The 26,027-nt window shown below is 46.7% G+C and overlaps 1 protein-coding gene across 3 annotated transcripts in view; it reads left to right on the forward strand.

The window, feature by feature from the left end:
- The window catches only part of LOC149363646 (uncharacterized), a 165,982-nt gene extending 140,218 nt beyond the window's left edge, over positions 1-25,764 (forward strand). For all 3 annotated transcript variants that reach the window (XM_089573616.1, XM_089573614.1, XM_089573615.1), the window contains 8 exons: positions 496-634; positions 2,383-2,498; positions 3,768-3,887; positions 8,246-8,449; positions 15,505-15,739; positions 20,742-20,932; positions 21,748-22,263; positions 25,554-25,764. In XM_089573616.1, the coding sequence (XP_089429742.1) occupies positions 496-634; positions 2,383-2,498; positions 3,768-3,887; positions 8,246-8,449; positions 15,505-15,739; positions 20,742-20,932; positions 21,748-22,263; positions 25,554-25,613 (1,581 nt within the window). In that variant the 3' untranslated portion in view covers positions 25,614-25,764. The remainder of the gene's footprint in view (positions 1-495; positions 635-2,382; positions 2,499-3,767; positions 3,888-8,245; positions 8,450-15,504; positions 15,740-20,741; positions 20,933-21,747; positions 22,264-25,553) is intronic.
- The last annotated feature ends 263 nt before the right edge of the window (positions 25,765-26,027 follow it).

Here is a 26,027-nt window from a genome sequence, read left to right on the forward strand (position 1 = left end):
CTTATCGACTGTATTCTCTTCCTATAGATATTTCTTTTTGTCTATTAATAGTCTATAGGCTGTCTATAGACAAAAGCCTAATAAAAATCTATGGCCATAAATGTATAGATTGTCAATAGATTGTGTATAGCATTCGTATTTCTTATAAACTGCTCTCGAGGATTTGCTTCCAGAGAGTAATAATTGTTGGAGCGCTAGTTGGTGCCTGTTTCCAGAAAAGGGTTGTAGCGCGCCGAAACAGACAACACACAGAAAGCTGGACGGGACAGGCCTGTCCTGTCTAGCTTTCTGTGGGTTGTCTCTAAGAGTCTATAGACCTTATAGACACAAGTCTATAGACTGTCTATAGACTTCCTAAAAAATTTTTCTAAGGGGGACTTATTTTCAATCACGTCCTTGCCTTTTCTTCAAAGCTTTCCAGTGCAGTCGGATTTTATTATAACTAACACCGAAATTCCCCGTTAATAAAGCATGCAATCTTCTTATTCCTCGCAGGAGAGCGCGCCGGTATGCTTCGCGGCCGACACTGTGCAGGAACAGCAGTCCTGGGGCGACGAACTCAGGCGCAGGACGCAAGCATGCTCGCTCAGCATCCAGGGGCTGAACCTCGAAGGGTGCTCCAGCTTCCCCGCAGGTAAGGAGACTGAACAGAGCGTCCAGTGCTGCAATGGTCTGGTTTTACACGGCTCCATCAACGAGACCGCTTCTCGCAGAAGTTTTGTAGCGAGAGCTACATTACCCTCAGTCTCACCGTTTCGCTGTAGGCCTTCGGCGCCCCTTGTGCGCATGCGCGAGGAGCCGAGTGACGTCACAGCCGCGCAACTAGTGCGCCGCGCGCCTCCGACTGAGAGGAGCCGCCGAGTGACGTCACAGATGCCGACGCCGCTCACCTCCGACCGAGAGAGAGATTACGCACCTCTAGCTACGTATATCCTGGCATAGCTTAGCTAAGCCACTGCCATTTTTTTTTGTGCCAGTGAGAATAGAGAAACAGTTCTTTTTAACCATCGCTTCAGCATCCCACTGATGTTCTAGTTTTGTCACCTGGGGCTTTTGACACCAACGTTCGTTTAACGGCTAAGGTCCATGGTTCGACACCTCGGAGAGCCCAGGAGACGACAGGAAAAAAACACGACAGAAGTCAGGATTGTCTGTGTCGCACTAGAAATAATATGGATCAGAATAAATTTGCATTCATCTTCAAATATCTATTGGTTTGCGAAGACAACACAACTTCTGTCGAGCCGCCACGGTGGCTCAGTGGTTATGATGCTCGGCTGCCGACTCAAAAACGCGGGTTCGATCCTAGGCATGGCGGTTGAATTTCGATGGAGGCAAAATTCCAGAAGCCGTGTATGTCAGTGCACGTTAAAGAACCCCAGGTTCTTGAACCAGGTGGTCGAAATTTCCAGAGCCATTCACTACCGCTTCCCATAGCCTGAGTTGTTTTGGGGCGTTAAACCCCTAAGCCTAACCAAAACAAACAACGTCAGTCGCATCTTTAACTTGCGGATAAGAGAGATTGCAAAACAGATTTAACATCATAAGTGCTATGAGTTTCCCAGAGTTTGTACAAATTTAATAAGGTACGGACGCCACAACAGAAGGCTCCATTAAGTACGAAAGTTACCTAATTTGCTGGCGAAGAATTTGTTACAGAGAAATGATCTGAGCGGTGCAAATCAGGCCTCACGGGAATTGCTTTGCGAGCGCGTGTGCGCGTGTGCGTGTGTGTGTGTGGGGGGGGGGGGGGGGGTGTAGTGTTTGGGCGCGCGTGCGCTGAAACTGCGGTTACAGTTACATATCCAAGTTAGGTTTCGCAAGGATAAATTGCGAACAAAGCGAAGGCGTGGTAGTCTCCTCGCTCTAGGCGCACAGAGCCCTCAACTGAAATCAACCCTGAGGGAAGGTACGAAAGAAGCTAAGGAGAGTAAAAAAAGGGAGAAAGATTTGTAGATAAATATCACCCATGGCCTCGACCGTGCGTTGGTGCATCCAACCATTGGCCCAACCCACGTGTTGACAGAACGCGTGGCTTCAACACACCATACGTCTGCAGATAGCAGATGCCCCTGCGGCCGAAGTAAATAAACCGAAAACGACGAGTGCAAGTCGCAGCCGACATTTCTTCCTCTGTCGCTATTTTGTGCCACGCAGAGAGCCACGCTGTGATATTAAAGTTCTAAGGGCGGAACTCGGATTTCGCAAGGCGTCCTTCGCTTGCAGATAATGCATGCAGCCAGGGCCGCGTCGTCGCAACGCTCTCAAAGCTGACTTCCGACGCACATGCAGGAAGTCCATTGAGTCGGACTGGGGTTCGCTTGTTTTCCAAAGCCTTTCCGCCTTCATCCCCGTCCTCGTTTTGCCTCCCCATGTTCGCAGCGGCTGGAGTCCAGAGCAAGGCTCAGCCGGATGAAAACGTGTTGGCACAGACTCTCGAGCTGCTCGACGAACTCCTCAAGAAGAAATCCGATGGCAAGAAACTCAAGAAAGGAGACGTGAGTATTTTTCCTTGTTTTGCTCCCTCCCAGTCTCTTTCTTCGAGAAGATACGGGGTCCTGGTGATGTTGTTCGTGTTTTTTTTTCTGTGCAAAGTCGAGCTTGTCTTCTTTTTTGAGCTATTCTTAAGGTTTTCCCTGGGTTCGTCCTCAATATGTCGATTGAAGTGCGCATGAAACTAAAAACAGTACGATATCTTTTGCCACACTCCCTTGAGCCGGCTATAGAACTCGGTAACACCGTGGTGTTGCTTGCAAGCACTAAGCTGAAGTATTTTTTGTGAACCTTACACTTCGTCAAATATTTTTGGGAACGTAAATTTCCCCAGCACTCTGGTATACTTCTTTCACGACGTATGCAAACGCCTGCAAGTTGATGGTTCATGCTAACGGACAGAGGTGAGTGCGATAGGCTTGTGGATAGGCTTCAGTTATACGGGTCGGGTGCTTCGTAAAAATTCAAAGGTTTGGGCGAATAAACTTAAAAGTTCCGTTGTTTCAGAGCGTTAGCTCTAGCCTCGAACTCCCATTACTCAAGGTCGCGTTAGTATGAAACACATTGCCATTCAAGTGAGTTCAATGGGTGGTACGATTGGCACACATATTGTGGTCCACCTAATTGGCGTGGCATGTTCGGAGTGGTATCAAACGATTCAGCGCGGTACGGAGCATGAGATTACTTATCGAATCAAAGCGTCGCTTATAACAAGGATTCGCACCGATGACATTTGGTTCGTCAATCCATGGCTTACTAAAACTTCAAACGTCGACCACGGCCAAACTAATTGACGTCGGACATTCGAAGTGGTGTCGAACGATTTGTCTCCTTGCGCTGTTTGCATTGGCATCAAAAAAGTATATATCCGAATATAACGAAATATTTGTACCGGATATAGCGAACGTGGCTAATTACGTAATACTCGTTCGATATTGCTAACGCTCGATAATCATATGGTGCCTCAGCGTTTTCCTCTTTGTCTTGTGCGTTTCTTGTTCTTGTTCCTTTTGCGCCGTCTTCAGCATCAACTTTAGCTATAACCTTCTAGACAAAAGCAAAGTACTTCTTGATGGTACAAGTTGGTGACGTCGAATCACTAAGCGCACGAAGCGACGGCGAGGTCTTGTTGTGGCACGATTAAGTGAACGCACATCTTATAGTGCAGCTGAAGAAATACCCATTCAGCTTTTGTACTGACGAATGAACTTCTTCTGTGCACACGGATTCTCTTGTCTTCGCGCAATAACACACATACTGCGACCTCGGCACAGGAGGCCATGGGCATCTCCCAGGACGTGGAGGAAGTGGAACAAGCCTCCATCATGGCGCACCAGGAGGCTCTACGCAAGGCCACCCACTTGAGGCAGCGAAAGATATCTACTGAACTCAAGGTTAGACGCACTAACAATCTGCCACCACACATACGTGTACGTAAATGCCCACTCGCATATACCACCACCTTTTGTTCACTTGCCATTTTCTGTATTCATTTATTTATTTATTTATTCACGTTGCCTCACAGGCTCCAAGCTTGGAGTATTGTGTGATGGGGGGATTACATAAATAGGGGTAATAACAGGAGCATGAATGACATGATTATATAATGCTGATTGACTGTTAGTACTCATTAAACAGTAAGAACGTCATTACACAATGCCAACTGACTGTTAGTACTCACCATAAAACAATAAGAACATCATTACACAATGCCAACTGACTGTTAGTACTCACCATCAAACAATAAGAACATCATTATACAATAGTTATTGACGCGTCAGTAATTGGAAAAAAAACCGACGTAGTGCACTAGAGAACAAATGAGGAGCCCATTCACCTATCTTTTCTTTCTTAACAAGAGGGGCATTTTTCTGAGGAAACAAGCCTGTCGTTTTACAGCCGCATCCCGTGTTTCCTTTCAGAAACGCCTCTTCATCAGCTTTCCATCTCAGTGGGATGTGCTTTTTTTCTGCTACGCTTCCCTGAGCCGGGCTAGAAGCACGAGTTCCGTAAGACCCGGCCATCGTTGAAAGTCATTACACGTTCTCAATTCAGAACGAAGCAGCTGCATTCCCTTTTGTGGTTTTTGAAAGGGACTACACTTTTTTATCTCTCTAAAACCATGCAGCATTGCGGAACTTAAAAGCCTGGGGTTAGCGTCAAGCAGGTGCTGATTTCACACAGCTCCTCTCCTGCATGTAACAACCGCTAGTGGGCTATTGATTATGTTCAAGGGCGCCGAGCTAGGTACCGTGACAAGATATTGTTACGTGGCAGGGAATATAAAAGGGAAGAGGCGCCCATCTGTCTTGACCCGCGCTGTGATCTGCAAACAGCTTTACTAGTAAGGCTACCGAGTTACCGGCGGCCAACGGCGTAGCTTTTGTGACGCTGCACACTTTTACCGACATCCAGGACAGAGCATGCGCGCAATGTAGGATGCCCTGCTGCCCCGCGGCGCTGGTGCGGGGAATGCCTCGTTGTTTTGAACACAGCCCCCCATGCCTTCCCGTGGACAGAGTGGAAGTTTTTCGTGTAGTCGTCTTTTCGTAACCTCTTTCATTTTTTGCTCGGGTTCTTTCGATTCCCCGCAAGCAACGAAGGGATTGTTTGGATAGAAAGAAAACAAGGAAAGAAGAAAAGAAGACTTTACTTGCCCCACCTTGATTGATTGGGGCTGCTAGCTTCGTGTTTGATGCTGGTTGCTTGTTGTTTCATTTGCGGTTTTTTATGTATTTTTTTCGCGATTCCCCGCGCACCGCTAAGCCTCCGGGAAGTTTCTCTGGCTCGTACTTTCAGTACCCAACTTTGTTGTGGGGAAAGCAATAAAAAAATATCTCCGAAGCAGAGACCCCAGGCCACACAATTTCGCTTGGTCAGATGGATGGGTGCTGGGTATACCCGACGACGTAGTTAACAAGATCGATAGGAAGAAAGCTTTCCGAACCTGCCTTCGATCAAATTAATTGAAGGGAAAGGTAAAACAAAACTTAAATGCCGTTAAACTTGAGGAAGGCTTGGCGAGTCTCGGCGCTCATATGAGGGGCCAATAAAAAATAAAGTGGGGAAAAGTTTACGAAGTTATTATTACAGTTTCGAGCACGCGATCGCCGCCAGCCGAGTGCTCAGAAATTCTCGAATGCTTTCAAAAATGGTCTTAGTCGTCGAATTGCACGACTTGAATTTGGGCTTCAAGAGCTCCGCTTCCAAATTTTGAGAGCAGCGGCTAGATTTTATATAGACTTTAAATATTTAGTAGATTCTAAATAAGCTGCATTTACTATTTATTACGTCATTCAGGACATTTATCGATGCTCAGATAAACTGGCAATTTTCGCTTTTATTACTAGGGACCACGACCAGCATTGCTCTATAGCTTCTGAAGGCCAAAAAAAGTTTGCGAAGCATTCCTTTGCAACAATGCATGCAACTCTGCTTCATGAGCTAGTGTCAATTGTATGCACGAATTCATATGACATCTTTTCGAAACGCTATTTGTATACAACAGCGTTCAGTATTGCATTTCCGGTAGCACTCACAAGAAAAAATATTTTACTGCAGCAGCTACTGCAGCCCTCACAATCCTGTCGACAAGATTCTAGGAACTACGCGAATTTAGTAACCTTGAGGCACGAGCTTGCATTACTCGAAACAATTTCATAGTCCATTTCGATCGAAACAACTCCAAACAAGCTGCGGGGACTATTTCCTGCAGCACTTCCTTTCAATGAATCAAGCAATGTACATTAACCTGGCACTTAATCCTCACAGGCCTTCATACTCGTCACATCTTCTGGCTCATTCCCAGTTTCCACACTTTCACAATTTCTTGTGAGCCTCTTACTGCCGAAGCGAAAACATTCACAGTCCGAGTAAAAAACAAAATCACAACCAATTACTCCTTCCACTTTTCACTGCCTTGCGATGATGCAGTGGTCATGCAATGACAAAGCCCCCATGGGAGGTGGGATGTCAGCGCTCGTCAAAGATACTCAGGTTGGGTTTCTCATAGCCCAAATGAAGTTTCGGGACGTTAAACCCCCGAATACCATACCATACCATGCAGTACCATACTATCATACCATACCATACCGTACCACACCATACCATACCATTCCGTGCCGCACTGAGCCGTACCGCACCATACCATATCATGCTGCACGATGCAATTACATACCGTACCATGCCTTACCGTACCATGCCTTACTGTACCATACCACACCATGCCATACCATACTATGCAGTGTCATAGCATACAGTACCATACCGTAGCGTACCATACCATGGTGAATACAAGGGGGGGTACGGCGCACAAAAAGACAAGGACAAGAAGATAACACAACAACCTTTACTCACGAGTTACCGGAACATGACAAGCTACAGTTTTTAGATATTAACCTGACTTTAACACCAGATCACGTTTGCTGGATGTACTTACCACGTGCACGGAAAGATCTGTTGCCGTTCAGGTCAGCACATTCCAAGACAGTCAAACGGGCTATCGGAACGTATTGCCTGCAGGGCGCCTTGTCTAAGTCTTGCGCTCACCTGGTGCACGAGAGCCTCAATAATCAGGTAATTAGGATGACGAAGGCTGATTTTCCTGCTTCAATCATTGTTGCAGTGGCAGAGAAGCTTCTGCGCAAACTGAAAGATAGGACGTGCCGGGATAGTGGCCGTTCTAAGGAAATGAGGCCAGCGGTTCTACCGTATATTCACAGAATTTCCCACAACTTGAAGAACGTGGCGAAAAGCTACGGCGTGCCGGTAGTTTTTACCGCCCCATGCAAGTTGGCCTCATTGTGCCCTCAGGTCATGTCCGGAGGGAAGAGGAAAGCGGACTGCGAGAAGCGTCATGCCACTCGATTTGTCAGGTGCCAGACGGGTGTCGTATACCAGATTCCCCTCACCTGTGGCAGGGTATACATCGGCCAGACAGGCCGATGTCTGAATGAGCGCTTAAGAGAGCACCAGCTTTCCATGAAATCAGGGACAGGGTCGAATTTACCCCTGCATTGTGGCGCATGCCCGGACACTACGCGCAATAACCCTTGCCTGCCTTTGCTGACAGATACAAACGTTTTGAGGAGGAGCCGTGACCAGGTGGCGCGTGAGTTGGCGGAGCCGTTCTGTATCAAACAGAAGGATAAAGATTGCGTAAGTGACCCGTCTATCAAACTGTATCAGAATGAAGAAAGGTTTTTGGTTTCCACATGTGTGTGATGTGACAGTTTGAAACTATAAAAGGAGTATCGTGTTTTAACTGCGCTTGTTGTGTTATCTTCTTGTCCTTGTCTTTTTGTGCGCAGTACCCCCCCCCCCCCCTTGTATTCACCATGATTGACCGACTAGCCCAACAACGTACGCTCTTATACCATACCATGCCAAGCCATGTCATGCCATGCCATATCTTACCGTAGCATGTCATACCATGCCATGCCATAGCATGCCATACCATACTGTACCATGCCATATCGTAGTGCGTCAGGCCATGGAATACCGTACCATACCATACCATATCATAACATACCATACCATACCATACCATACCATACCATACCATACCATACCATACCATACCATACCATACCATACCATACTATTCCATACCATACCATACCATACCATACCATACCATACCATACCATACCATACCATACCATGCATACCGTACCAAACCATACCATATCATTTACTTCTCCGTGCTTTCGTTTGCGTTCGGCACTGAGCGTACGAACCCGTGACCTCGCAGGTGGAGACCCTGCAGAAGCAGCTGCGCAAACCGAGCAAGAAGTCCCAGCCCCGGGCCATCCCCGAGCTGCCCGAAGGACGCGAGTTGGTGGAAGAGCAGCTGCAGGAGCTGACGCAGAAGCTGCGACTCCTCGAGGGAAACCTCGGTCAGACCGAGCGCCAGGCGCAGAAGGTTCGCCGGGAGTGGGACAAGAAGATGGAAGAGGTACGCTATGCGTCTTGTCTCTCTTACTCTCTCTATTCTTCCTCTTTGTCCCCTGAGTACCGCATCATGCTTTACCAGGCAGTTATCCGATTCTGCTCCCCCTTACTACCTCCTAACCGCTCGATATACGCTATGTCGAGCAATGGAAGATCAAAATGAATACGAATGCTGTGCTTAGATATGCGGGGAAGTAAAGTCATCAAATACGATTAGAAGCAAGACTACATAATTTACAGACGATAGTGGGAAAGATTACGACTGAAAGAACGAAAGACATAAGATGCAGCGTATGTACTGTGTCCTTCTATCCTTTACTTATCTCATTTCGAGTGGCTGTGTTAACAACGGATCGCCACTAACTTGTCCAACTCTCTTTGCTGTATAGAGGACTTAAGACAGCGTTCGACCTCAGTAGTGAAGATTTGTAGCGCACTTACTCTGATCTTATGAAGAACTAAAAAAAGATATCGGTTAGCAGGCCGGAGAAGTGGCACACGAAGTGTGCTCGAGTTTGAATTTGGATCTGTTGTATTTCGGCCTTACAGTAGTCGTCAAAAGTAAAAGGGTTATTTTGTAAGCGTGATCTAAGCTCGCTCCGGGCTGTGCGGTGAGTCTCCTGCACTACTAGAGACGTTGCAGGGTTCTGCAAATCCAAAAAGCCAGCTATCTCAGTTATAGGACTCCCAGCGTACGCCACATTCACAACGCGATGTTTGGTTTTAGTACTCCTTGATAATGATGATGATGATTGTGAAGAGCGCCAGAGCACAAGGTGCTTTTCGTCTACTCAAGGCGGTGTCGAATACCATTTTCTCAAGCATTTCACCCTAAAGAATCCGGGCACCAGGCAGCAGAAAGCTTGTATCCATTGTATCCCCGGTGCGTACCCGGCGGCCCTGGGTATCGACCCCGCACTTCCCGCAGGCGAGGCGGATGCTCAGAACCACTGGACCACCGCTGCGGCTGCCTTCAACGTTATGTTTGCTTTTAGGCAGTTGTTCAGTGTTATTATTTCCATAACAACAATTACATGGTTGCAATGTTCAGCTCTGGGGTCCCAAGTTCTCAGACTGCAACGGCAATTAACTACATAACTAACCTTACATTTGGGGAAGCAGTAGAGCGATGGAAGCATATGCTGGGTGTTTCAGCGAACAATTTAAAAACATTGTGAAATATGCACTTCTCGAGAGAAAAAAACCTCGACAGCAACAAGCTTCCAGCTTCAGAGGACAGCAGTAATTGGGAAAAGCGTCTAATTAGCTATCAAATAAACTATTGTGATTAACATTTTAGTTAACGAAGTATGACGGAGAAGCCGATGTCATGTTCTTTTATAAACCGAAAAAAAAGTCACTGTCTAAAGCCGCGTAAAGCGAGAAAATGCGCTTTTTTTCCGCACCGAGCCGAAACTTGGCGGAAGTCTATACTTCAAACGTACCGTCAGCTGATGCCGTGTTCCAGTGACTGCGGCCGTCAATTCAAAACATATATGCGCTAATTTTCCTAGCTAGGAAGCTTCAACGCTCAGCCTAGACCACGCCAGCTTTATCATTTCCTTCGTCTCTCGGCATATGAAAAAAGTAAGTCATCGCCAACCACGTGGTTGTCGATATTTAGCGCCCTGAAAACTGCTGGCCTGGTGCTTTGCCTTTGTAGTTATCCTCGGAAGCAGACGTTTTTTTCTTTCTTTCGCATCATGCCAGCCCAGCTTCGTTTAAGAAATAAATCCATGCTTCTTTAGCAGCGTGCGGATTTATGTTGTGCGTTGCCACATGCATTTTGTAATTTCTGCTAAGCGTTTTTTTTTCTTTCACGTTTATCGGGTTGATAGGCAACAAAGTTAGAGACACTTCAGCTCTTCCTTAAGGATATGACACGATAGTGTAAATGAGTTAATACCCATATATGTGGAATTGGGTACTCTCAAAGGAACATTCACAGGTCCCTCCCTTACAAAAGTTGATTTACACAATCTACAGAATATCAATAGACTTTCCTGTATAATGTCTAATAACAGTCCATAGACTAATTTTAGAGAATAGTCTGTAGGTAATACAAATCCTATAGACAATCTAGTGACTATATACAGGTTAATAGCCATCACTTTCAGTGACTTTTCTCTGTAGACAGTCTACAAACTATGATTAGACAAAAGGAAATATCTATAGGAAGGAAATAAAGTCAGTAAAAAGTCTGTATACTGTCGATAGACCCATTTCATAAGGGATGAGAGCCCCTATACTAATAATTGCGCAATGATGCAACGATTAAGGGGTGCGCCACTGCCCTGCAATAACAGGCGCTGCCACCGGTGGATCTTGTGCGTCTCGAGCGCCCTCTCGCGATCGAACATTAATTTAGCTGCAACCAGCTAAGAACGATTAGTTTGCTCACAATCCGGTAGGCAGGTTGTGATGACCCGACAAGGTCACGTGACCTAGGCAGCCCACTTAGGTTGCCGCCCGGGCTACACTACACCGCCCCATTTATCGTTCACAACACCTACGACGACGACGACGCCGGATTTTCTGCACAGCGTATACTAACGCTCTCGCGTTAGTACTCGAGACGGACTTCGTAGCTGCAACAACTTTTTTGCCATTGTAGCGTGGCATTGCTTCCTATCAGCTGTACCAATTCCGGTGCCGTGTTCGGAAGCAGACGCATCGAATTTGTGGTAAGAAATGGTAGCCCATTATTACAAAATCTTGACCTCAGATGTTTAGTAGTTTCGAGTCACATGACCAATATGAATGAACAAAATTTGTATGTTTCAGTGTTGAAATCGGTTGCAGCCCCGATAGGACACTCCTCTGAAGTAAAATCATTTGGAGCGACAACGCACAATATTTACTTGAAGGGCTCAAATTGCTTTCTATGCATTACAATGCGCTGAAGAAGGCAGACTTTCATGGCGTCCACAGCAGATGAAAGTATCTGGCCTGGAATGTTTTCCAGTTATATTCTCACACGTTGCTTCAAATCTTCGAGTTTGGCTGGGTTAGTTTTGGAATCCTCATTTTTATCACAATCCAAGAAAAATAAATCCAACGGTGCTAAATCGGGCGGCTAAGGAGGCCAGGCTGTAGTTCCACAACGCCCAATCCTTTGGTTGGGAAATATCTCGTTCACGAGTTGCCGCGCCGACGAACAAAACGCTACGGGGTCTGTCATGCTGGAACCACATTTTTGCGACAGAACTAGTGGCAAATCTGAGGCAAAATAAGAGACAATGCCATTTAAAACGCAGTATGTGTACTTTCGCGTGCGTAGTAAGGTTTCCGTCGCTGAAGTAAGGACAAAAAAATATGGTCGTTATAAATGTCAAAGAAATCATTTAGAGACCGTCTTACCTGGTGCATATGCTCGCGTAGCCAGCGTAGATTCTGGTCGCACCATAATAGGCCTTGTGCAAGCTGACATTCGAGTCTGCGAAATTGGGCTTCGTCAGTCGAAAGCACTCCGTGCAGAAACTCCGGGTATTCGTCGCATTGAATCAGGCACGAGATGCAAAAATCGAGCTGTTCCTGATAGTAATTTGGTCTCAGCTACGGATGAAGACACACATGGTACCAGTGGTAGCTCTGTCTTGAACGTGACCTCCAAACTGACGCCGGGCTGGCTCCATATGCTCTGGAAATTTCCCTGTCGCTTGCTTCCTGCCCGACTGAGACGCACTGTCAAAATATTCGGTCGTACCTGACTGGTCGCGTTCTTCTCTGGACATGCACTGATCCAGTTGTCCTGAATCGATTAAACATCAATACAAATGGGGCACACAATGACAAGCATGTTGGTCAGCGTACAGCATAGATACCAGCTACATGTCCACTTGTGCGCTCGCGTAAGCGAGCAAAATGTCCACTTTCTCGACAACGAAGTACTGAAGTTGGGCTGGCGCGGCCACTCCCAATATTCACGCTGCGATGCTGAAGCTTCGGTCCTTGCATGGGCGAGGCGACACAAGTAATTTGAGGCACTTCGCACGCGCGCCACCAAATCAAGCACCTCAAGGGCAAACGTCAACGCATTTTGTGAAGCACACGCTATACACTTCAAGAACAACTGCGTAATAGCATAGAGCCACGGCCGCACAAGTTCGCTTTTCTACGCGGACGAAACTTCTGTCTGACGCACTTCCTAACAGGCAATGAGCACGACCAGCAGCTAAATCTAGCGGCTAAATGAACGAACGACGCCGCCTCACATGAGGGTCCCATCAAAAGTGGCGAAGACAAGAAAAACAAAGAAAACTACAGATAGCAGCTATCAGGGCTTTCAGAAGAGGCATTCGCGTAGGTGGCAATGACTATTTTTTTCTTGCGCCGAGCGACGAAAAAACGGTATCATCGCCCGTTTTCTAAGCTGAGGGTCGAGGCTGGGTACTTGGGGGAATTACCACAGACGTTTCGACTTGGGTGCCGCAGTCATTGTAACGCATCATCAGCGGATGTTGTGTTCCCATTATATTTCTGGAGATGTTATTCAAATATGTATAGGCTGGGGACAAGAAAATACGCGCCAATGGATGAATAAAAAGCAAGAAGCAGGTAACACTGCGAAGAATACAAATCAACGCTTACGGAAGCCCAAAAAGATCTCCCGCCATCTACCCAGAAGACCGCGACCACAATGCGCACACTGTGGCATATAGAGGACATGGTAAGGGCCTGGCAAGACAACCCAGAAACACACAGGATAAAAGAACCCATAGTCGAGCTATGGGAGGAAACGGTGTCCAGCATTTCCTGAAAGTTTAGAAGGACCTTACCGAAAGTGCTAGAGCGGCTTTAAGGTACAGTGAGCTCGCGGAATAGAGGAATCAGGCATAAATTTGAGTTCCGATTTTGATGTTTTCATCACCATCGCTCGCATATGAAAAACAAAAAGATTTTCTCGCGCTGTAGGGCATTATAACGACTTTTCCTTCATTTTAGAAACTGACTCGACATCGTCTTCTCCGTGGCTACAACATCGCCATGGGCAGTAGCCGCCAACCTTCGTTAATTATGAAGTTAATTTGTAAATTTTAATTATTTTCCTAATTAGCGTGTTTTTTCGCAGTTACTTACTCCTGTAAAGGCTTTCTCCTGTTCTCGAAAAGTCCATTTATCAAATTTTGTTTCAAGAGTTTGCTGAAACGCCACGTTATGGAGACGCGCAAGCGGTTGACAGACGCTATGCTGGTGGCAGAAACAAACGGTCTCAAAAATCTCTCGTGAAAGGTGACGAAGTCCGGGTAGCCCTGTCCCTCCATATCTACCTCCACTGGGGAGTGATCGGTTTATAGACTGTGACAAATCGGTTAATGCGATAAACGTTCACCCCTTATGGGAGAATAAATCTTCATTCTCTTACTTGGAACCGGCGCTACGATTAATCACCCACCGTGGGCTGGAATGCCGTTCAGGGTGACTTCGTACCTAATTTGTTTGTAAGAGCTGCAGAAATACAATACTTTCGTCAAGCAAACGCCAAAAATTACATTTAGGAAATTGCTTAATATTTTGAACCCTTCGTTACAGAAAGTATGCCGTGACACCCGAAAAAGTAACTGAAAATAAAACGTTGCAGCTGGTGCCACTAAGCATAACGTAAAGGTTTTGTCTTGTACGTTATAATGCCATGTTTTGTTTTAATTAACACTGTTCTGAATACATAATAGCCTGCACCGTATAGCGCAGCAGTGATTGCGGCGCAAAAATCCACATTTTCGGCCGAGTACTAGCTAAGCACTTCCCAGCATAGCTGAGGCATTGGTGAAGTACTCTTTAAAAAAACTCGCATAGATAGTGGCGTCTCCTTTTCGGTTTGGTTTGGTTTGGTTTATGGGGTTTAACGTCCCAAAGCGACTAAGGCTATGAGAGACGCCGTAGTGGAGGGCTCCGGAAATTTCGACCACCTGGGGTTCTTTAACGTGCACTGACATCGCACAGTCTCCTTTTCTTGTAGGTAATTTTGAGCAACTCAATGAATGGAAACTGTCGTAAAAGAAAGGGATGCTGTGTATACAGTTTCCGCTATCATTCTTTCGGCTTTTTCCCCGGGGGAAAGAGGAAATACTCGGAATTTTTATTGTTCTGTCGCAGTGTTAACTTGGTGGACCGCAAAACAACGGTGTGTGTAGGCTTTTAAACAAACCGTTCCCTGGGCGCCGCCTTTTTGATCGCTTGAAGTTGAAGTTGAATTTATTGGGGCAACAACACACTAGTCAAGGAGTTTGACGAAAAGGCAATAATATGCCTGACTAAGCGTCAACCTCTTGTAACATGGGGCACATCATACAGAGCATGACAGAAAAAAAAACGAAGTCGTAAAATATACTTACAGCTGCATGCACAGAAACAATCGTTGCATACAGTAGATAAAACTACAGTAATTATGGATGTAAAAGAAATCACTTAATTACAAGCGCTGTGGGCTTCAGAACGTGCTGAGTCATCAAGGGATAATGCATATTTATCGAGACTGTTTTCGCACATTCCTAGAGTTCTGTTGTGCGAACCTGGTCCAATCACGGTGGAAGAGAAAGCGCTAGCTTTTTGCTCCCTTTCCGAAAAGTTCAAAAAGCGGGTGTTATGTCATGTGCACCAACCCAAGGGAAAGATATTTAGCGGAATGTTCTTGGCCAAATCTCCGTATTCACTTGGCGTACGTCATGAAAGAGGCATGAAGTCAACATGACCGCGTTCTCGTACTAGTCGATGCATATGCCTTGAGTTGTTCCCAGCGCATCATGAAGACACAAAGACACAGGTCTCAGTTTCTATGACAAACCGTGCAGCGCTAGAAACACAGGACCCGCATGCGGTGTCCTCTTCGTTTAGTGTCCTCTTCGTTTTGTAGTGTGCTTCAAGCGCTACATTGTTCGTCATGGTATGCCAACTCACCCAAAACCGCTGCTCTGGTCTTTATGTGTGCCTTACCTTAATATTGCGCTGAAACCTAAAGAGACAGGAAATAATTTCGTGCTCAGAATTGCAGCTCTGGACCCTTTATGAACAGGCCTGTACTGCAGTACCATGCGCGCATGCGCATTTCAATCCACGCAGGTGTACCAGCACCTGTTCGAGAACAGGTTCCTGACGCCCGAGGACGCCTTCCGCGAGAACTGGGAGCGCGGCGGCGGCGACTCCTCGACGCCCCGCATCACGGTGTCGCGGGACGAAGGGCGCTCGGGCGGGTCGCTGCGTGTCCGCGCCGCCAAGTTGATCCCCTCGTCCCGCGCCAAGAAGAAGGAGGACGCCAACGGATCCGTCATCAAGAAGTCCGCCTCCAACACCTCCCGTGAGTCTACCGACTTGCGCACTCACATACGAGCACAGAATGCGTGGCTATTTATCAGGGTCGGTCAGGCTACTCACAATGCCTTACATATTATGGGGAACGTTTAAGTCACCCCAAAGTTCCAGCCATGGCGCAGAGGTAGAGAATCCGCCTCGCTTGCAAGAGGACCGGGGTTCGAATCTCGATGCCGCGCATTTCTCCTCCGGGTTTCAAAAAAAAAAGAAAAACTCCATGTGTCGATGGAGTTCCATAACCAGGCCTGGGGTACGGCCTGACCTCTGTGACCAGAACCGACAACGCAGTCTCTCACCACAGCAGGATTTGGCCACCCTGGTGTAGTACTTGGCCACAACCTTTTATGGACAAACCGATTAATTAAGTCACCCGAATATTTAATGTGACAGAATTAGAAGCAACGCTGCTGCTACATGTCTAGGCCTGTGTCGGTGTCAGTTGCTTCACCACGCACAGCATGTTGTCACTGTCATCATACCTTTCTTTGCGCACACATAATCTTGCGTTGAGTGTATCCACCGAGAACATGTTCCAACCTGCTTTTGATTGGAAAACATTTTGTTCGTCGGAAAGAGCTTGGTGCCAAGAGGTCGCGTTAAGTGGTCGAGAGTGCATAGCCCTCGACGACTTTGCCAGCCCACTCTACCGCCAGAATTTGCGTTCTGGGGTCAGAGCTAGCCAGCATGGTCTCCCACCGCTCGAGAAAAGGAGCGGTAACTAGATCACCCGGAGGTGGCTCTATTTCACAATCCCATAGGATATTATCGTAGTTGGCTCGTTGGACGCAGTGTTTACAGTTGGGGTTGTGTAGATAAGGATAAATGTGCGCGAGGAGTAATGGGGGGCGTATCGATCTCTTCTGTAGACTATGCCACGTAGCCTCCTGTTCTTAACTCAGGCTTTTGTCCGCAGGGGGGAAGTTCTCCTCTCTAGTTTAAAATGATTGGTTAGATCATGATATGCGATCGTGGAGTCCTCCGTGAAAGTCAGGGAGCCAGACTCATCCACTGCCTGGTCGACGAAACCTCGGGCTTTATTGTGGGCTTAGTCGTTTCCCGGATTCCCCGAATGTCTCCTCTTCTTTTTCATTTTTGAATTTTCGTGCCACAGTCCCCTGACCTTACGACGTCATCGCCGTCTTAACAAATAAGAGACTTTGGTGACTAACGCAAGACGCGAAATGACATGATGGACAGTGTAACGTTTTGTTTAGTTTATGGCGCAACTTCGGACTAATCCATTTCTGAGCCAGTTGTTGCAAAACGAAAAGACAGCAATTGCCAACAAGGAAACCATGTCCAGAGAAGAGGAGAAGACATGAGGCTAGTCATAGCACTCGACCAGCCTCCTGTCTTGAGCTCTTCTGTGGGTATTGTATTCTTGTTGGCTGTTACTGTCTTTTGAATGTAGTCTATGAGAAGTTAGACGCACGCCATATATTTATATTTCATTTTCTTAACTTTTAAGCACTATTGCTTTTGCACTGACTGCAGATGGCATTCTCTTACCTTTTATAAAATATTCTACTTCTGGATTCACATGTAAGAAACGCTTGTTGCCCTATATATTCTACAAACACTCGTGTATGCACTACGCTGTTGCTGACACGCTTTTCGCCATTCTTGTGAGCGTACACAGCTACTGCAGCTATCGTGTCTCTTACAGTATAAGACTGATTCATCGACGTTATTGCATGATACAGTTCTTCAAAACATGCGGATGCGCCATTAACTTTAACTGTTTTCATTCGGCAGAATTCGATCTATTTTGAAAAGAAAAACAGTTTTTTTTAATTGCCCGAAAGCATTTTGTTCTTTCTTTACTCTTTTATTTGAGCTTATAAGCAGCTCAATCATTTGCCGACAATATGAAGGTGTACTTCCTGTGCCTCGTGCTTGTTCCACGAGTGGGACCTTCACTGAAATGGTTCGTTTCAAGAGCCATAGATCTGCTAAGAACAGGTCAGTAAAAATAAAAGGGTCGAATTACGTTTTTTTTTTCCTACTCTAACGCGTTAGAGTTCGCGCTCATGAAACGTTCAAAATTATCCACTCCATTGTCATATATATGTCGCCTATTTGCTCCATATCAGCAGGACGTTTCACGTAACTTGAACCAAGGATTTAAAAAAAGGCAGTAAACCGCAGCCCGCTGAAACCAACGATACATTATTTGCCCTTATGTGGCGCTCTTCAGAATATTTTTTTAATTGCGCTGAATTAGTTAATTAATTAAGATGAATTATGCAAATTTTCAAATATTTATTTTAGTGCCATGACCGTTACGTTAGGTTGTAGAGCAGGTTTATAAACAACCGATCCAGTTTATTGCAGCATCGTATCTCCTACGCGGTCCTTTTTTCCGGCATCTAAAGAAAGCCCGCGAAATATGAAAAAATGCCACGTGACTGCGCTCGTGCGCTACCAATGCAATAATACCAAATTGCAGCGCTCTCAACGGCGTTTCGAGAAAACGGAGTGTGCCTGCCCGGACCATGGCGAAGTTAACGGCCGCCGCGCCGCTGCGGAAAGTGCTGAAGCCTGACGCACTGTCAAGCCGCTGCTAAGAGCGGCGGCCGTTCACTTCACCACGGTAAGCGGGCACGCTCCGCTTGCTCGAAACGCCGTTGAGAGCGCTGCAATTTGGTAGCTCACGAGCGCCGTCACGTGGCATTTTTTCATATTTCGCGGGCTGTCTTTCGATGCCGGAAAAAAGGACCCCGTAGGAGATACGATGCTCCAATAAACTGGATCGCTTGTTTATAAACCTGCTCTACAACCTAACGTAACGGTCTTGGCACTAAAATGAATATTTGAAAATTTGTATAATTCATCTTAGTTAATTATGCAATTAAGCGCAATTAAAAAAATGCTGAGGAGCGCCACATGATGGCGAACAATGTGTCATTGGTTTCAGCGGGCTGCGGTTTATCGCTTTTTTTAAATCGATGGTTCAAGTTACGTGAAACACCCTTTATAGGGCTTGAAAGCTGTGCTCCTCTCAGTCTCACTGAAGCAGCAGTTCTTTTTCCACAGAAGAAAGCAATTTTTTCCAACATATAAACAAAAAAAATAGCGACACACTGTTCTGCTGTCTCAGGGGCAGAAACGGCCAAAGTAAGCGCCATTAAGACGCGTGACATCTTGCTTTGTTCCGCCTTCGGAATCGAAAACAGGCTTAGCCTAGTTCGTATTTAGTATTAACTCACCCCCCCCCCCCCACACACACACACACACGCACACACTCCTCATTTCTCCTCTTCCTTCTATCTGTGGTGCTGAGACGGTTCATTTGATATTGTCACGTTGTAGTGACGGCAGTCCAGCGGTCAGGAAGACACCAGAAATACTTGCAAACGAAGCTTTTTATTTGGACTGACTTGCGCCCGCAAAAGAACTAACTCACTCGGTGGCGGCGTAAGCAACAAGCGTGCTCGTCAATCGTCGAACTACGAATGCCCGCCGCTCGCGGCATCGCTCAATTTAAAGCCGGCAAAGAAACTTCCACATAGCAGGACAAGATCATCTACAGTAATCTGGAAAAACCTAGATGCAGCCTTTCATGGCTGCGATCAATCGAGATTAGACTGGTCGCTTCTCGCGTCACGAACAAAAATGATAACAGCCCTTTCCTGCAGCCTTGAGCGTGAACGAACAAACACTACAATGATACGTGGCAATATTCAGCGAGAGATTAAATACGTACTTGGCAGCAGTGAACGATTGAAAACCCACATAGACAGTTCATGTTCTCCTGAGTCGATGCCAAGAAGCTTAAATTGATTTCTTCCCGGCTGATGCAAATCCACTGACTTGGTAAGAAAAGAAAGATGTCTGTGGTTGGACGAAACGAAAATAAGCTATAGATTAATTCCTTTCCGCCTCTTCCTGAAGAAAAAGAAAGCTAGACGAAAAACCAGCTGCGATAGACGCACTCAATGCAGGAAGTTTGGCGTAGCTCGAAAACTATACAAGCATTGTCTCTGTCACAATGGCTTGTTTTGTACCATGAGCAGGGAACAGAATTAACCGTGTTGAGCTGAAGTAAAATGAATGTAAGCTATAGGAAGGTCGGAGAAAAGAACTTTGAAGTGCTCGAAACTTGAAAATGTTACAATATCGGAGTACATCTCGAGTATTCTTCGACAACATTTTTAATATTGAAATATTGTACGGTACTATTATGGAAATATTCAAGTTGATGCTCCATTCTTCCGATTCGCAGCAAAATCTTTCTTGTAAAGTTTTTGCACCACACGCATCGAACAGTTGAGAGTGCATAGAAAACCAAAGGGGAACTTTTTTGACGACAGCAAAAGCGTAAATAGCAAGAAATGAAAGACTGCCGACGGGAGATATATTGATTGTTATAGTGAAATTTCACAGCATAGGAAAAAATCGCGTTCATAAGCTCTTTCCTGTTGAAAGATGATTTTGTCCACAATTGTTGGGTAGGAATACACCAAAATTTGGTGCCCAGAATTCGTTTTCTTGTTCTTCTCTCCACAAGAAAAAAAGGTTCTGGGTGCCAAAGTTTGGTTTATTCCTTCTACACCCGCCGCGGTGGCTCAGCGGTTAGGGCGCTCGTCTACTGAGCTGGAGTACCCGGGTTCGAACCCAACCGCGGCGGAAGGGTTTCGGTGGCGGCGAAACGCAAAAGGCCCCCGTGTGCTGTGCGATGTCAGTACGTTTCTTTATGATCTCAGTGCACATTACAGATTTCCAGGTGGTCGAAATTATTCCGGAGCCCTCCACTACGGCACCTCTTTCTTCTTTCACTCCCTCCTTTATCCCTTGCCTTACGACTCGGTTCAGGTGTCCACCGAGCTATGTGGGACAGATACTGCACCATTTCCTTTCCTCACAGACCAATTTTCGTTTTCTTGTTCTTCTCTCTGGTAGCTGAAGAGAGACGGTTACCGAAGTGTTGCTCGTGTCTAACGGAAGTAACACTTCCCTTTGCCGTTGCCCGTTCTTTCCTTGTGCAGTGAACAATGGCTCGGGCGGCAAGGCCGGCGACGAGTCGGACGACACGACCAAGAGCTCGGACTCGAAGGAGATGGAAGACACGCGCACGGCCTCCAAAAGCCGCCGCAGTCCACTGCGCATCATCGGCGACTTCCTGGAGTCACGCAAGGGACGCTTCGGCAGCACACACCGCAAGGTCAAGCCGGGAGACGTGCGTGAACAACTATGGCCAAAGCAACATGCTTCATTTCTCATCTTTCACTGGGTGTTACAAGCTTGCAGGTCGTTCAAGGCAGCCGGGTGGTAAAAAAACAGTACATGTCCTGGGTGAGCGCAGGTCACGTCACATGAAGTGGAGCCATTATTATTGTTGAATTTAGAGCAACTAAGTAATGCGATAAGGATAGAATTTCTTGCGACGACGGTGATCCAGAAAGGCATTTAATAATTAAAGATAGAAGGCGAAGAAGGCGAGCAGGTAAATATCATTTTGACTTGCTATCCAACGCAGAGAGTGAGGAAAAGTCGCAATGCATTACCCCCTTGTATTTGCTAATTGCACTCCAAATGACGACGATGCTGAGCCTTTCTTTAATGTGCAACTACGGCGCTAGAGTTCTATCCGTGAGCGGGGGGTGTAGGCAACAGCAGCTCTGCGCACTTGCTCGCCTTGTCAGTCTTTTTGCCACATACAACAGCCTTTCCTCTTCGTAGCCTCCATATACCTAGCTTGAGGTCGCTATACAAGCATGTCATGCGCAGCTACTGTCGTCATTTCCAAAGAGTGCAAACATGGGAGAACGACAAAAGCTTTAACTATTGGACTTGTTGAGGATGTGCAGTTATATCAAGGTCTTTAGCGGGGAAGAACAAGGACGACAGGCCCGTGTTCGCCTTCTGTCTTTCGCCCTCGTCTTTTTGTGCTAACTATATTGGTACAACTGGAAAACAATGGCATCATACCATTCTACCTACGTTGCACATTGTCAATCGCTGATGTCTTCTTTCCTTCCTTCTGGTGCGCAGTCTTTCCGCAGCCGTTCCGAACACAAGCGCCTAAAGGCTCACCACAGCAGCACGCGTTCTGCCGCAGCCGTCGCGGCCGTCGTCGCCGTCGCCGAGGCCTCGGGCGACGCGGCTTCCCTCATGTCGGCTGAGGGATCACACATGGAACTGCCGTACCTGCAGCTCCTGGAACAGGAGTCCCGCCTGCCGTCGCCGGCCGTGGAGTACCCGCCTTCGTCGCACGCCGAAGGCAACGGCCACCCGGCCTGGAGGGCCGGCTGCTCGCCTCCCGAAGAACTCGCGTCGCCCGGAGCCGAGCCCGGTGGCGACGGCGCCAAGGACGGCGAGCATACGGCGGCCTTGGCCGCAGTGGTGGCGGCCAGGAACGAAGAGCTGCCCCTGCTGCACACGGACAGCGGTAGCTGCTGCTCCGAGGATGACGCACGCAGCCTGGACAGTGGTTCGAAGCTGTTCTCCGAGGACCCCGACGGGAACGTACGCTGCCACATCGATCCGGAGATACTGGCCGAGATTGAGGTGATGCACTATCGAAAAGCTGTTCGTTACTAAACGGGACAGGGAGATGGATAAAAAGTGAAAGTCGTGCGGTAGCGGCAGGAATGGCAGTGAGCTCTGTGCGGGTTTTTGTTCAATTCGCTCAGCATCGCCTTGCATCTAACGATGTAAAAAAAAAGAAAACCTTCGAGAATGATGTACATGCAGAGTGGACCTTTCGAATACAGGAGGGATCCGGATTAATTTTGACCACCTGAGGTTCTTAAACTGCACTCACATCTCGCAGCACACGTGCGCCATTGCATTACGCCTCGATAGAAATGAGGCTCCTGTGGTCGGCATTGCATCCCGCATCCTTGGGCTCACCGTCGGGGCGCCATAGGCACTAAGCCACCACATTGGGCTGCACTAAGTGAAACGCGAAGACAGTTCCAGAATGAGATCTTACGAGGTAGCACGCAAGTCTTCCATACGAGCGACATAAGCACAGCGCCAGTGGTTGGCAAATGAGTTCGCATATCTCGACATCAACAGTCGTTAAGAGCGCACTGAAATAACAACGCTGTGTGTTCACAGCACCGACTGGTACACTGTCGTAAGGATTTGCAGCGCCCGTGTGCTATGCTACGCAACGAAAAGCCTGAATTTCCATTCTCATTCGGCTGTTTGTCTCAACTCTCAGGACCGCTGGATCTCAGCCCATTGAAACTTGTTAATGTAAACATTATCTAATCGAGCTGCATCGGCTCGACTTGTGACTCCGCCTGCTTGCGTCAGTTCCATGTGAGCTAACCCTAAAGTTTCGATGTCACTCCCAAATCACTGGTTTCCGATAGCGCCGCCTTTTCGGTGTGACTTACGTCCGAATATCACTTAATTAATTCCTGGAGAACACATTCAGCTCTTTTGAGCAGACAAAACGTAGCTTCTGACAGCGGCTTATGGTTTATGGTTCATGGGGTTTAACGTCGCAAAGCAACTCAGGCTATGAGGGACGCCGTAGTGAAGGGCTCCGGAAATTTCGACCACCAGGGGATCTTTCACGTGCACTGACATCGCACAGTACACGAGCCTCTAGAATTTCGCCTGCATCGAAAAGCGACCGCTGCGGCCGGTATCGAACCCGCGTCATTCGGGTCAGCAGCTGAGCTCCATAACCACTGAGCCACCGCCGTGCTTTCTTCTGACAGTGGTGTCGTTCAACTTGGGTAGTAATGAGAGAGTGAAAGATCATCGAAATCAACGGCCACCTATAGGCCAGCCAAGCCTAATAATTCCAAGTGGCGCTTCTGAATATCGCAGCTATTCTGACAGCTGTGCAGTCACATCACAGAACACTGTTTGCTCTGCATACAGCAGCGTCTGGATAAAGAATAGCTAGAATGCGCATTCATTATTAATTTATAATATAGTATGCAGTATGGATGCGGTACAGTATGACGGAAGGCTGCGGATTAATTTCGACCGCATTTGGTTCTTTAACGTGTGATGACTTCGCACAGCCTACAAGTGTCTTTTGCATTTCGCCTCTATCGAAATGCAACCATCGGAGCCGAGATTCCATCTCGCGTTGTAGGGCTCAGGAGCCCGACGCTAATTTATAATGATGAGCACCTGAAGCTTTAGGTCTGGGCAAGGGTTCATGCCGGTCTATTTTCGGGCACAGATTAAAAGCTTGCCATATCCGTGAAATGAAAAAGGAAAAAATTTAACGCATTAGTCAAACTGCACTTTACGGTGACGAAAGCACCACAGGAGGGTTTGCGCTGTACCAACACAGGTTGTAATATCGAGGTCATTGCTGGCCATTTGGCTACTTCAGTGCGAGAAAAGGAAATAATTGCAAATGGCCGAACAAAAATCTGCGCATTATCTTTCAAAACGTGGACTGCGCCTATGTGAAACACAGCTGGTTCATTCCTGGTGGTTTCCTCGAGTTCGAAGATGTATAGTGAACGCTTTTAATTCCTCACGTGTCTTTAGTCCCAGATACCTGTTTAACATTGAACTTCATTTCCGTGCCTGGCTTGCAAGACGAGTAGCAAGTACTCTTAAGAACATGTAGAAGTCTGAGGCAATGAACTGGTGGCTTGTTTGCACGATTCAGCACTGGTGTAGTTAAAGGTTTTTGCGTATTCAGCGATTTGCTCGTTTATAGTTAACGATTTAATAAAGTTTCGCGCTTGCCGGTGAGCACATCTGCTCGCTTTCTTTCACTGTTCGGGCGTTTTTCGGGTGCCATCTTTTTTTTTCGGACTTAACACTAATGTCATGCTTCACGACAATATTTTTACCTTCAAATAACTAAAGTGCAGCTAACAAGAACAATACCTCCATCTAACAAAGACATCCGTGTTGACCTTGCTTTACGACGCTCGATATGCTTTGCGATTACTTTCATAGCATCTCTGCACTTCATTACACTTTCTGTTTCTTCAATTTCTTCTTTATTTGAACGTATTAAGCCTGAACTCGGAGTGAGTGCCTGTCTGCGCTCACACCCCTCTGAAATGATTTTTGCTGAAGTTTCTTTTCATAAACTCTATATTCCTATATGAATAAACTCTATATTCCTCAAAAGAAAGCAATTCGCGCCATCATGAGCACTCCATTTGAAAGTCACACACAACCACTTTTTGCTGAATTAAAGTTCCTATCCCGGACATGTACGATGCTAACTTGTTCAGGCGCTATGAAGCTGGCATAAAAAGAATAATACCGCATTAATTAAGATTGCAAACCTAAAGTTAAAAACTAGTATTCGTACTACACGACAAGCTGAAACCTGGGAAATTCCACATTCACGAACAAATTATGGACTTCAAATGTTGCGTCATCTCCTTCCCTCATACTTAAACAAATGTAGGTAGAAGTTTCTTTTTTTCGGTTTCCATTTCGTTACGAATTTTCTATTTCTTTAGTCATTGTTTAGTTTTTATTGCAGTCATTCTCTTGTTGACATTTCATGCAATATTCTATGATATTAAGAACTGCCTTCATCGTAGATTTGTTTCATACATGCCTGTATTTATATTCCTAATAACTGTACCAAGTCGCTTACCTTCTGTGAACTTTCATTTGTCGTCCTGAGAGCTGTGTACAATTCACTTGGAACAATTTTATCTTGCTGTATGCCATGCTGCCATGTAGAAAAGGGCCGTGGGCCTAGTCAAGCCCATAAAGAGGCTTTTTGTCCACGACCCTCGGCATTTTTTTTTGCGATGCTGAAATAAAGATTTGATTTGATTTGATTTAAGCCCGACACCGTTGCTTAGCACCAATTTGGTTCGCCTTTTTTTTCTTCCCCGCAGGCATTCGAAAAGATGGCCCAGAGCTACCTGAAGCGTCACGGCCACGACTTCCCTTTCTGAAGAAGGCTCTTCCTGCCGCACACCCTTCTTGTACATACGCACATCTTTTTCTCACGTGATGTCTGTTATTCTGACACGTCTTTTGAATACGACGACACCTGAAATAAACTTGTTACTCGCAGCTGATGCACTGCACAGTGCTCGCACCCTACACAGACCTTGTCCATTCGTTTCTTCTCTCTACCATCAGCAGCTTAGAGCTCCATACTTACACCTTTATGCACAAAGCCTTTGAACCGAGTTTCATCGATATTATTGCACAGTCTCGGACAAAACAGACTTAGCGGACGCAGGCATTATAGAATAAAGGAAACCATGCATCGACGATCGACCCCGAAGTCGAACCGCCGACCTCTCGGTCCCAAGAGCGCCGCATTGTCGGTCGAGACGTCGTCCCATGGACGCAGCACGGGT

Source organism: Amblyomma mixtum, chromosome 2, assembly GCF_055824585.1.
Source record: "Amblyomma mixtum isolate Tamu chromosome 2, ASM5582458v1, whole genome shotgun sequence".
NCBI classification, from domain to species: domain Eukaryota; kingdom Metazoa; phylum Arthropoda; class Arachnida; order Ixodida; family Ixodidae; genus Amblyomma; species Amblyomma mixtum.